Source organism: Acanthisitta chloris, unplaced genomic scaffold (assembly GCF_000695815.1).
Source record: "Acanthisitta chloris isolate BGI_N310 unplaced genomic scaffold, ASM69581v1 scaffold17736, whole genome shotgun sequence".
NCBI lineage: Eukaryota > Metazoa > Chordata > Aves > Passeriformes > Acanthisittidae > Acanthisitta > Acanthisitta chloris.
In genome coordinates, this window is record NW_008680086.1 from 55,571 (window position 1) to 69,502 (window position 13,932).

At 37.5% G+C, this 13,932-nt stretch overlaps 1 protein-coding gene across 1 annotated transcript in view; it reads right to left on the bottom strand.

Annotated features, from left to right (window-relative positions):
• LOC103804959 (roundabout homolog 2-like) overlaps positions 1 to 13,932 on the bottom strand; it is a gene marked incomplete at its 5' end in the record, with an annotated part of 59,069 nt that overhangs the window by 26,895 nt on the left and 18,242 nt on the right. Inside the window, 3 exons of the mRNA XM_009077593.1 lie at positions 2,256 to 2,470; positions 5,708 to 5,968; positions 11,480 to 11,636. Coding sequence (XP_009075841.1) covers positions 2,256 to 2,470; positions 5,708 to 5,968; positions 11,480 to 11,636 — 633 coding nt within the window. The remainder of the gene's footprint in view (positions 1 to 2,255; positions 2,471 to 5,707; positions 5,969 to 11,479; positions 11,637 to 13,932) is intronic.

Sequence of the window (13,932 nt, forward strand, 5' to 3'; positions counted from 1 at the left end):
TCTCTTTCAGAAAAAAAAAATTACTCAAGTATAATAAGCAATTTCCTTTCACCCCTAGAAAAAAACAAGCCCAAAACACACCCTCTGAAATTCAAGGTTTCACCCATATAGTAATTGAGGAAAACAGAAGTAGTTTTGTTATTTGGAAATTGTGCCATTTCACAGATCATTTAGACTAACATTTTGGGTGTATTTAATAAGGCTATAGTTCCCTAACTGTTTTTAGGCCAACCTAAGTGTAGGCTATGTACTATAGGGGCAATCTATCATTTTGCATCTCTTCCAGCTGCACATTTGCTTCCTGCAGTGCCAGCAAACACCTTGCGATAAGGTGAACCACATCAAGGAACAGATCCAGCTAGTAATTAAACAAGCAAAAGACAAGGCAAAAGAAAACCCTTAATTTTCAGCTGGATGAGGCCACATCAAGATAGTGGCAATGATGAGTGGGAGTGCATTTAGGTCATCTCAAGTACATTCCTAGTCTACATTACCAGGCTCTGCCCAATTTCTTCCAAAATAATGTATCAGGAAGTTTTTAACACTCCAGTAATTAGACATTTAATGCTCTAATAATTAAACAAGATTTATAACAATTATAACAAGATTGAATGTTATTCATAAAAGGCTAAATTGTAATAAGCACAGAAATCTACAAATTGTAGTAGGAATACAGCTACTCCTTATTTGTCCTAGGTAGGGTGGTCCAAAACACAAGGTGAATATGTGAAAAACATTCATTTCCTAACTTACAGATATATCAACACTGGCATATTAATACATACCAAATGGAAAATATATACCAAGCTGATATATTTTTATTTACTGCCATATTACCAGTGCAAAACCCTTACTGCATTCCTAATGGAAAGGCTTCTGAGCCATTAGTAAGATATGCAAAAATATGCAGAATTATAGCCTGAAGGAGATTACACTACAAATTCAAGCAAAGTGACTTAACATACTCATGCACTAATAAGTTAACCTTCTCAATTCAGGGATTTAAACTTTAACTCTACGGCCTTCAGCTGATTCTGGATTTCAAATCTCAGCAACAGAGATAACAATTCTTAAATCTTAATTAGATTGGCAAGCAGTCTGGCCCTAGGGTGAAGGAAAACCTGGAAAGTGGGACTAAGCTACACACTATTTAGTTCAACAAGGGAAAAGGAAAAAAATTGCAGGTATTGATGTTCCAATACTGTCATATGCGTTTTCAGAATAGCAATATTTAAATAAGGGTGCAAAATCCTTAGAATTTCAATGGTCCAGAACAGTGACCTGGAACTCAGTGGCACTATGGTAGTAAGTTGGACAGAATAAGTCCCCCTTCAGGTACAACTAACAATCAGTGTTCATCCACTCAGATAAAAAACTGAAGCAGCACCCAAGAGCTTTCAGGAGCTATGGACACTGGGACATTTGGGTCTCCAGTAACCTGCACATTATGGACACAGTATATTACATAGAGGCTGAAGTTCAACCTAAAGGGAAATGCACTGATGCTTACAAAAAGTACATTATATCCATATAAAACCTGTATGAGGAAAAAAAGAGAAAATTTTTCATTGCCTATGTTTCACCAACAGCAATTTTATTCCTTCAGATTCTGCACATTAGTTTAGCTTTTCTAGGTCCCCCTTGATAATGTTGTAGCTTTCCAAGGCATGCAAAGGGAAAGAAGTAGTGAAGGAAGGAGTGTCAGAATAATTAAATAGCCTTTCTGAAAGGGAACAATTACTAAATTCAACAGTACAAAGCAGGTATAAAAGACACGTTTTCCTACATGTGTTGTATTTACTCTGCAAATAAATGTGTTGATCTAACTATACTTACTCTGAAGTCTTTAACTTCCCTGTGTTCATCTGTGAAAGTATTTACCCAGCAAAATGTTGAAAAGTGCTCTAAGATAACATTTTATGCTGCTCCTGGTTTATGCAAAATATATTCTTAAGCTGAGGTCTTCCCCTCCTTTTTATGTAACTGCCTTGCTTCTCTCGTAGAATGAACTTTTCATGAAAGCTAAGATATAATTGAGTTTTCTTTCAAGTCTTTAAAGCTTTTTAAAATTCATGAATTTTCTTATCATTTTGCAGCAAAGTATTTTCAAATCCTTCTTTAACTTTAGTGTTTAGTATTAACACATTTTAAATGTTACAGAAATAGAGTGGAATACATTTTCACTTAGTGTTTGACTGATGATGTATTTTACTGTCGGGAACAAGTTGGTGTCACTGTTAAATGTATTTGGTTACCTGTCACAGAGCTGTCTAGATTGTCCATACTGGAGCCTGGAGTATGCTCTAGACCTCTTAGCGGCCTACTGATTTCTACAGTTTCTTCTTCAATATCATCCTCATCATCATCCTCATCTGGGACATCTGTTTCCAAATCTGAAATAAGATTTCCAGATACATATCCTAGGGGTGGAACTGGAGCCTGAGGAGGTTGTGTATTGCTTTGGATGTGCCTACACAAACAAACAGGAAAAGTTATCAGAATGGATGAGACTTTGTACCCCACAGTCACTAAAATATAAGCCTTTTAATACGTCCTGAAGTCAATTTACAAAATGTGCTTGTTAGGTCAAAATCAAGAAAAGCCAGTTCAGTAATTCACCATAGTTTCTAATACCAGAGTATTTGCACACTTTTCAGTCTTAAATAACCTTCTCCTGTAAGATGGGGAAGGTCAAGACTGCACACTTAGAGATGGAGAACAACATACACAGAGGCTAAACCAGGCAGGAAGCCCATGAAAAAGCACAGTTCTGAATCCCAACCTAGCATGTAAGTGTCTCACCTGATATTCCACCTCGCAAATCACACATTGAACCAAACTTAAATTTCACTCCTTCTGCTTAAACAGATTCAGTGCCCTGAAGCAAAAGCCATCCTAAAGAGGAGGAAACAGCCAGTAGGACAGAAGAAATTTTCAAGTCCAATGAACACGTTATCTATGAGGCCTTTTCATTTTGCTTTATTCCAAGTAGTTTAATTGTTTTAATTGCAGCAGTATTAGGGCACGCATGTGTGAAATTACTGCAAGCAGCAATGACAAGTAAGAAAAAAGAAAAACAGAGCTAAAAAAATACCCATAGGATGGCTAAATGGCCAAAGGCAAACATGGGAGTTGGAGTTTCATTTGTCTTGTCTCTGGGAGGATATAGCAGAAAAGAACACCATCAGCTTTCAAAGCAGCATTCCCCACAGCACTACAGGTACACAGCAAGCTGTGCCAGGGGATCCAGGCATGACTGGCCTTGGCATAAGAGCATGTACCATGCTTGAAATTGCTAACTTAGGCATGTGGGAATCCTTGGGTGGCTGTACATGAGGTGCCATGACCTGATTTGAATAGGCAGCACTCTGGATGGGATCCAGGATTCTGATGGTCTCTTGCTTGGACATTGGCATAACAGAAAAAATTATAACTGTCGCCTCTTTGGTTCCTAGCGGTAATATATTTTCAATGAAAACTTTCTGCTGTATTATTTATTGCCTACGCTTGATGAGTACAGTAATTCTCTTTATTCACTGAGCTTTTTTTTTCATAGTGTAAATCTATCAGATATGAGAATGTCACAGTAAATGCTATGCATCTCACAGTAAATGTTATGTACCACTGGAAAATTTCTCCACCTCAGCGTAGGTTTTAACTTATTGATTATTCTGAATCTTATTTGCAGAGCAAATTCTTCCTTTTTGATATACATCTGATTAGCTGTTTTTGAATACTTTTCTGCCTGGACACCAGGTTCTTAGCTATGTGGTGTTCAAAACACTGTGCTAAAGGGCACTATCATCTAACTAACCCTCACTAAACAGTGTGATTAGCTCCCAATCAAGCAAAATGCTTAAGTATATGCTTAATGTTAGGCTTGTGATAGAACAATTGAAGTCAATTTCTCATCTACTTGTAGTTAAGCATATACTTAAGTGATTTGCTGGATCAAGGCCATAATGATTATGCATTTTTCCAGTAACCTCTAATGTGCTTTTTCTTAAATTTCTAGTTGGCTGGGCTGGTCTCTATATTTCTCTTTTGTTACTCCCACAGTAACCTACCTGACAGGTCTCATCTTGCTGTTTTGCGTTCCCCTCTCTACACACTGGACAGGTTAACTTTGTAAAAAGAAAACTTAGAAACCTTTCTTCCCAGTTAAAACAACAGAGGACTTTCCACTGACTTTGACCAGCATGATACATGTCCAGCCAAACAATATATAAGCATTAAACAATTCCATGTTATAAAAAGCACTTGTATTTTCAGCCCTCAATATTTACCCCAATATCTATCAGGTTCTAGTGTGAAAAAAAAAGGTTATCTCTTTGATATTTTTTTTCAGAGTTTCAGGCTCAATTACTGTGACCTTACACACGAGTGACATTAAAATTGGTATATTCCTAAGCACATTATGAAAGTTCCCAATCAATTTTCATTTCTCCAAAAAGGGAGCAAGACCTTTCCTTTCAGCTGCAAGAGGCTTTGCTACAGTGGCCTACTACATTATCTGTGCCTACACTGGCACCCATGGTTTGTAGGGCATAGAAAGGGTAACAGCTGCAAAATACAGCAGCGACTGACTGTGCTGACAGGGTACGCATCTGTGTGCTGGCTCACAAGACAGCTACCTTCAACAGGCCAGGTCTAGCTGCTGCCTGGGATTTGGGTCTGTCCCACAGGCAGCATGGCACTGCAGCGGGGCCAAAGTACCCTGTTGATTGAGTGCAGATTGCAGACCAGCCTCAAGACTTCAACAGTGTCCAGGGAAAACAGCTGGCTCTGATTTGTCACAGCCTGCCTACCTGCCTGATCTATTTATGGGAGCTCAAGCTGAATAACTTTGTAGCTTTATTTACCAGTGAAGAAAGGCTGCTCCTCTGCTGGCAGAATGCCATTCAGTAACTAGCTCTGCTCCTCTCCTCCGAGATTCGTGGGCTTTGTCTGGATAGCAAGGTTGTAAAAGGACAACTGCTGCTTAGGGAACATCCAGGAAGCAACTGACCTTCACCATATCCCCAGCCTGGTGCAGATGACAAGTCCTTTTTCAGTCCCTAAAGATATTCCTTCTGTTTGTTTTGCAGGGGAAATGTTACTGTGGTATTTGCTTGCTCTTCCATTAAATAAGCATAAAGCACTCTAAAACACTAGATCCATTTTGTAAATACTAACAACTTTCTTCCTGTTATTTCTGGGTTTTTCCTATGAATTAGAAATTCTCATGGCATTTCAAACTACAGTCAGAGATGCAAATGCTTCATTCTCATGTGACACAGGGTAAAAGCTGCTACATTGCTATTTCAAGTTACTATAATTATTTTTAATCAGGAATTTATAATCTCATTGTTTTTGAAAATCCTAAAAAATTTGTGCCTTTTGCTAACCTGAAAGAAAATAATCTCAACACTCAAGGTGGGTGTTACCTACTTAGTTGAACAAATGAAATTTCAGAGGAATATTGGTTTTACATGTTTTTAGACAAGATTTAACATATTACCAAGCATTGTGATTTTAAAAGCATGCACTAATGTTTAAGGCCTTCACACTGTAGATGCAATTTTGCTATTTCTTCTTCCATTTTACTGCTTTGGAAACATTATTGAAATGTTGTTGAACACAGTCAATATTTATGACACAAAGGAATAAAGTAGTAGTAGTAGTGTTTCATTTCCCAGACTACAGGTGCCCCCTTCAAAACATTTACCATGTCTGCTTTGCTATATCAAACTGGTAAGCCCTAGTTAATTCATCCAAGTGAGCTTGAAGCATTGGCTGCATCTCCTCTCGTGGGGAAGGTGTGAGGGTTGCAGTTGACTGTTGCCCAAAGGAGATGGCAGGTGATGAAGCTACTCCTCGGACAGGAGGTGTAGGAACACGATCATCATCTTCTTCAAGCTCATCCTCCATGCCCTGATGTAGGTAGGTCTGAACTGGCAAAGGTGGACACCAACCATCACTGTCGTATCTAAAATAAAAAACAAAAAAATTAGTATCTATAAAATCTCATCTCTGCCACATGGTAGAGGGTGCAGAGGGTATGCAGGATTTCTGCTACAGTTGGAATCCTTGCACACAGTGTGAGCTTTAACATTTAATGAAAATAGGGTCATAATTGCTTAAATTGTCCTTATTGAGTCAGTTTAATTTTTCCCACAACAGCTAAGCAACTTGAACAAGATGTGCTACAAAAACATTACTGATCCATTATCACATTTGTTAATGGTGATTAGATAATGTTACACCACAATCAACAAAAACCATGAACTAACTCACTTCCAGGATCATTAATCTAGGAGAAGGCATTAAGATTGACCTAGACATGAAAACAGTAGCATTCTTAAAAGACAGAACAAGTTTACACACTTGCACTTACGCACTTGCTTATTTTCATTCTCCTCTTTAATTTCCTATAAATTAACTATTTGTTTTTATTATGTAGGCTTAAAGAAAACGCTACACCTTCCACATAAATTCTGGTCTTCCCACACCACATAGAGGTATCTCCTATGATGTGTAATACATTCATGTCACAGCAGCACTGACCCTAAGCATATGCTGTGTCACACCACCAGCTGTTAAGACACATTAGCACACATGTTGACAGCCCTGCCAGCACCCAACCTCCTAACCAATCTGTACTGGGACTTACCTAGACAGTGCTAAATTCCTGAACACTTTCAACACACCTGCCCAAAGTAAATTAAAAGATTAACAACTACCAGTATTCTTGAATACCAAATTCTTCTTTCTTCATATGCAAGTGATGTTCTCATAGGTTTTTGTGGTTCAATTTTTGCCTTATACCAAAGGCGTCAGGGGTGATGCTATATCTGATCAGGGCTAGAAACAGAACCTTTATAGTCTATTCCTACTTCTTATGCAATTTTCACCAGCAAGTCAAACCTTTTGGGTCTCTGTCCTCACCACAGGACTTTTCAATTCAGTGTTGTATTATAGTAACATTGCAGAATCCTGTTCCTTAGAGACACCAGTACCACTCATGGTGTATAGGGCCTAGAGACTGTGGTTGTTCCCTATGTGTTATCTCCCCAGAGTAATTCCATAATCTGGACACAACTTCAGTTGTGCACAGCTCTGCTGACAATCACACCATCTCAGATGTCTGCTTTTCCCATCTTCAAAACACCCAGTCAGTCAGCAGTACCTTGAGCATCAGCATACATTCCTTCTTAACTCCCCATGTATTCCAAAATAACTCAGGATAGACAGGTTTCTTCAAAAGGCAACCAGACAACCAAAAGCTCTCACAGCTCCTTCACTGTCAAACCAACTCACACTCTAAAGGCCATTTCCCAAGCATCGTCTAAGTCACTTTATCTTCTTTCCACCTTCAAGGACTGCTGACAAGGTCCTTTTTTTCTGTAATGCAGGCAGGCAATGCATTGCATGATACAGTTAATTTCTCAAACCAGTTTAAAAATACTCCTTTAAGGCTTCTGATTTGGAAGGAAGGAATTACCAATTTCCCAGTGAAAAATGATTCACTGTCAATTTTGTCAAGTGTGAAGCTGGGTTATAAAAAGGCTGGGAACACTGAAATGGAGAAGTTTCAAAATGTGTATTATTTACTTTAAGCAATACCCAAAGATTTCTAAAATTAACTAAACTACTTTTTCCTTATTAAGAAGTTTAGAGTCTGTATTTAAAAGTACAGATTCAGGATAGCTAAAACAATCTGACTTAATCATCTAAAAGTCTGTGGAAGACATACATGGTAATTAACATTGGTATTACTTTAAGTCTATATGTAGATACAAACATATAGATACAAAAACACATACATGTACAGAGGTGAAAATAAAAGCTGCATCTTAACACTTGGCATTTAGGAGCTTTTGAGTGATTGGTCATTATCATTTTCATAACACAGAGATCTAAGAAAATGTTACATGATACATATTCATCCTTAGCAGACAAGTAAAATATGACTAGCTGTAATTTGTCTTTCCTAACAATAGTCATGACATTTGCACCCAAGGCTGAAGTCACCATCCTCACTCATGCTGTTAGAAATGTACAGTGTGACAGCTCTCACATTTTTGCTCTCTCAACCTCATGCTTTGGTGTAATGGCTTCTTCTTTAAAAGGGACAGGGCAAAAAGATAGTCCCTAGTGACTTTTCAGTGATGAATAAACGAGCTTTGGATGTGCTTGCCTTTTGACCCTACTTGCTTCAAATCCCCAAATGTTCAGCTTGATAGTAAAAAGATTTCTTAGTGAAAAGATTCTGCACAAGTACTGTGTCTTTACCTAAATTTTGTTTGAAAAGGAAAGTAGCCCAGGCCTGAAGTTCAGGACACTGAGGTTTGAGATTTCATGTACAAGAACTTTTGTCTTCATAATGTAAGATATCCAGAAAGCCACAAGTTCTAACCTGCATTTTACAGAGAAGGAAAGGGAAAGGGAAAGGGAAAGAAAGGAAAGGAAAGGAAAGGAAAGGAAAGGAAAGGAAAGGAAAGGAAAGGAAAGGAAAGGAAAGGAAAGGAAAGGAAAGGAAAGGAAAGGAAAGGAAAGGAAAGGAAAGGAAAGGAAAGGAAAGGAAAGGAAAGGAAAGGAAAGGAAAGGAAAGGAAAGGAAAGGAAAGGAAAGGAAAGGAAAGGAAAGGAAAGGAAAGGAAAGGAAAGGAAAGGAAAGGAAAGGAAAGGAAAGGAAAGGAAAGGAAAGGAAAGGAAAGGAAAGGAAAGGAAAGGAAAGGAAAGGAAAGGAAAGGAAAGGAAAGGAAAGGAAAGGAAAGGAAAGGAAAGGAAAGGAAAGGAAAGGAAAGGAAAGGAAAGGAAAGGAAAGGAAAGGAAAGGAAAGGAAAGGAAAGGAAAGGAAAGGAAAGGAAAGGAAAGGAAAGGAAAGGAAAGGAAAGGAAAGGAAAGGAAAGGAAAGGAAAGGAAAGGAAAGGAAAGGAAAGGAAAGGAAAGGAAAGGAAAGGAAAGGAAAGGAAAGGAAAGGAAAGGAAAGGAAAGGAAAGGCTGCAAGAAAAAGCTACCAAACCTAGCAGACTACGTAGTAACTACACCACACATAAATGGTACAGTTATTGAAACTTCTGGTCACAGCATAGTGCGTATTGGTCACATCCATGTTCTTTTCAGTTTTCTGAGTAAATCCAACATGGTGAAAGTGCAACTTCTTTCAAATAAACTTACTAAAATCTAAGCACCTTAATGTCATTAGGGACCTCTGATTGTAATTTCACGAGAATTAAGATCCTAATAAGTTCTGGTTAACAAACATGACTCTCTATATTTCTAATAATTTTATTGTCTTCTCAGCACTTTTATTCTATAGCAATCTTTTGCTATTAAAAAGCTTAGTTCATTACACTGACAGATTTTTTTTCCTTCAAAAGAAAACAAAAAGGTGATAGAAAAAGTCTTCAGTTTTTCTGACTGGCAGTTCATTTTTCAATTGTAATTCACAACATAATTACATCTGCATGTAACTAGTTCTAAAACTAAAACACATTGAACTTGTCACAGATAGAGTACATCAAAACAAATAAAGAAAAACAAAATAGTTTAAAAAATGTTTGGGTTGTTGGGATTTTTTTTACCCAGTATGTCCATGTTAAAGGCAACATAAGGAATGCAGTCTATGATTAATTCCATTTTAGCATGTTGAAAACCATGGAAATAAGATCAGCCCCTGAATATAGAATGACCATTAGTATTGGATATATCCTGAGCAAGTATGGGCATTGAAGATTCATTCTTCAGCAAAGATGGTTGCAAATTACTGTAGCTCCAGAGTGATACTGTAAGTCTAATCTTCAGGTTTTCATGTGTGTTTGGTTAAATGCATATTACAAGGTCTTGCTGCAACTTGATGAGATACTACAAAAAAAACCCAGAGGAGGGTAATTCTAAAGATAGTCGGAGGAAAAACTAAGTTTAAATTGTTGTGAACCCAGAAGGCTGGTGATTACCTTATCCTTAAATAACCAATGTTGTCTTGGTGACCAACATCATTCCTTCCAGCTAAATTACAGATATTTTATGCAACAGAGGAGTCAAGCCCTGTGTCACAAGGGATTTCTCTATAAGGTATTTCCATTTACCTTTTATGCTATTTCATTGTTCTGAAAGAAAATACAAGTTGTTTGCCTTCTATAGCAGAGCTGTTTTACTGGAATTGCTGCACAAGTGTTTTAAGGATATAAACTGATATGGACAAGTATTATATGGTGAAACCATTTAAAATTTATTTTATCCTTTTTATAACAGAATACAGAACACAATGATTATATGCACTTTTTGCCTTCAGATTTAAACAACACTTAGAATCAGTAAGGTGATAAATTTTTTCATTATATTTGATTTGAAATTCTAACTCTAATACAGCCTAAATGGGCGTTTATTTTTAAAAGAACACCACTGACTAACATAGTTACTACTCATTTTAAGAGGTGAGGGACTTGCTATAAACTGAAATAATATGGAATTCTTCTAATTTTCATTATAAAAGTAGCAATGATCAATTCATGCTTACAAAAAAGATAACACCTGAAATATTTTTATTCAGTAATGCTATTACAATTTTTTTAAAAAATGCTTCATTCTTATGAAATATTGTTTAATCCATACATTTAAACAGGCAGAAATTTATCCCTGACAGAACAATTATTATCAAAGGCTCCAATAGAGCTGACCACAGAAAACTACTTTTCTGTATACTCTGATTTTCCTCCAGAGTTTGATAACCTGGTATTTCATACAATTACACTTCATAAAAAGCATTCCGTAATTGTTGCCTGTTCAGGAAATGCCTCTTTCCTCTCATTTAGCACTTCTTGTGTGATTTTGTATCCTTGAGAACAAGTTTAAGCTATGCAAAAATAAGTGGAATGTTCTAGAAAGCTGTGAGCTGTTTAAATAACAACAACAACAAAAGTCTATAATTAGCTTGCCTTTCTGAACTGTGAAATTTCTTCTAAAAGCCAATGAGAAGATTATTATCCATTGGGTGATCTTCAAAAATTAATCCAATTTAGTGGGTTCTTTTTTTGTTCTGTTTGCTCTAATATTTTTAAACATCAAAGCAGTGAAAAAATACAAAGAGCCAGATTATGTCATCCTTACTCACTCTGAGTCCCATCAGCTGCAGGCAGGCCCAACAGAATTCAATTAAGCTACCTGTGAAGTGAGATAGTTCTCAGCATGAAAAAGCAGTGAAACCCTACATGATGATGAAGGTCATTTTTATTTCGACCTTCAGTCACTATCCAGAAAAGCTATTCAAACATTCCTCCTCCACAGCCTTGATTAAGTCTATAGGATAAGGTGCTCTCTTTTTTTTTTCTTTTTAAACAAAAAAGAATAATACTGTCACTTAGCAAAATTTAAAAAAATAGCAAAGAGGCCTCATCTCTGCAAACCAGATTTTTCTTCAAAAAGAAAAAGAAAAAATTTACCCTGCTTCTTGCTGATCAAGACTTTTCTTCAAAAAGAAAAAGAAAAAAATTTACCCTGCTTCTTGCTGATCCACTCCGTAGTGTTCCAGCTCTGTGCCTGGAAGTGGCTGCACAGGAGGGGGTGGGAGGGGAACACTGGCCCAGTTTGAACCATTATTTTTCTGGGGCTTGGCAGCATTTTTGTTTTTCTTCTTTTTCCCTCCTTTGCCACCTGCAAATCCAAAAATAAAAATAAAATGTTAGAGATAAAACATGTAAAAAAAAAAAGCTAGTTATTTACATTTCTTTGAAAGAACTCTGATTCCAGATGGCATGCCCCAAAAGGAAGACATATTTATATCTCAGCAGAATCAGCATCAACGTGCTAATGCTGTTACAAGGTTAAAAATAATAATAGAACAGAATGGAAAAATATTCTGAATATTTGCTGAAAATCACTTCTTTTTAAAACTCTGTACATTTGCACCACAGTAGTCCACAAACAAGGAGAGACATGCTTTGCCGTGTGAGAAATATATTTACTGATTTGTTCATGCCTCCTTTAGGACTTTTTGAATTCACTCTTAGATAAAAAAAATAAGAAACCACAGCAAATTATTTCAAATGTCAGAAGCCAGTGTGATGATAACACTGTTTTGCATAATCACTTTCTGTGGAAACCACTGAGGTTAAGGCCGCCATCTAAAAAAATTTGTTATTAGACTCAATATCTTTCAGCCAGAATGACAAGAGTATGTTGTCAAGACAAAAGAAACAGAGTTTTGCTGACTGGAATTTACTAAGTTCCATTTTTTTTAAAGAACAGGAAGTCATGTGCAGTGTTTTAGGACTGTTTCACAGGAATCAAATATCTTGTGCCACTATGGAGAAGAGTTTCTATGTCTGATGTACAACTCTAATGGAGGAGGCTGGTAGAAACGAAGTGAGCAATACATTTAGTTTAAGCCCTCTGCTATTCTCTTATTGTCCTTGTATCCACTTCTCTAGTTGAAACACTTCTATTTATGGGAAAGTGGTCTTATGGAGAAAGCTATCATCCCACTTGTTTTGCTTCTTTTATTTTGCCCTGACTTATTTTTCTTGACAGGAATTCATTAAGAGGAAGAATGGCACAGTATTTCTAATTCCTTGGCTGCTTGGGGACCCATTTATTTTTTGCTGCTTTGTTGTGGCTTTCAAACTCTCTGGAATGTTGGGTGGAAGAATGGTTTGTCATATGCCTTTCCAGGGAGGTATGCAGCTGGCTGCCACTCACCCCTTGCCTGTTGCAGAAAACACAGTCTAATCCATCTTACCCACCGACATCTCTTGCTGATTTATAAGGATCAGCAAAAAAACCAAACATGTAAAAATCTATCAATGAATCAAAAAAGTTGCAACTGACTCGTCGGGTAGGGTGGAATGGTGTGCACTGGCAGGCACTACCCTCTGCCTTGGCTCTAGCATTAGATATAGAGAATTCTGGAAAGAGGTGCAATTCTAGCAATAGATACAAGCCTGTGTCGTGGTCTTTTTGTCTGTGAAACAGTGGCTTTCTTCTGTTACCTCCAAATATCAGCAGGACAAACCCAGGAACAAATAGAGAGGGAAGAAAAAGACGATTCTGTGACTCAGAAGTATCTAAGACCTTTTTTCACCTCCTGTTGTAGCTGATAGAAACAGGCAACAGGTCCAGCAAGGTTTCTAATCAGCCTGACTAGCAGCACATTGCACACAAGATTTTGCTTCTTACTACTCAATTCCAGACCAGAGCTCTTCCTTCCTTGCCTTGGAGTATGTATAATAAGTCCAGCCAAGGTCCTGTCATTTGCTATGTGTGAACTGAGATGATATTCCATCTATTAGGATGCAAGACAGGCTCTTCCCTCCTTTTGTAGCCTGGTAGAGAGGGAAGTTTTCTTGAAAAGGGAAAGTACATTTTGGCCAATGAAAAGAAACCCCAGTGATGGTGAAGATGGAGGAAAAAAGACATGAACCTTCTGGAGGGAAAACGAAGCCTTCAAAGCACAGGTAAGCTGAAAAGCAGAGTTAGAAATGGGGTCACAGAACAGCAGGAAGGAAGTAGGTTAATTTTAATTTTAATGGAACTTGGAGAAATATTTGAAAAGTCTGCAGGCGCAGGAGCCAACAAGAGCTAAGGCAGGAGGGGCTGCTTTAGGTGCAAAGCACATGCATAGAAATGTGTGTGCATGTGTGTGTGTGTGTGTTGCAGTGGGATTTAAACTAGGAATACTCAGAGAAGGGAAATGAAGAGAACAACATCAGCTTAGAGATTAGTTGAGGTAGAGAGAAAGATTTTGGAAGTGTAACATCCTAATAATCTTAGGAGACAGTTTAAATGGAGGTTGTACCTGTGGGGTGCTAGTACGGAATCACTTGGATTTTGAGGGTTTCAGAGAGAAAAGTCGAAGATAATGGAGCTATTAGAAAGAGCAAAGCAGAGAGACAAGGAACTGTTTAGATGAAGAAATGAAAGAAGGGAACTCCAAGGTCATTACTGGTAGGGA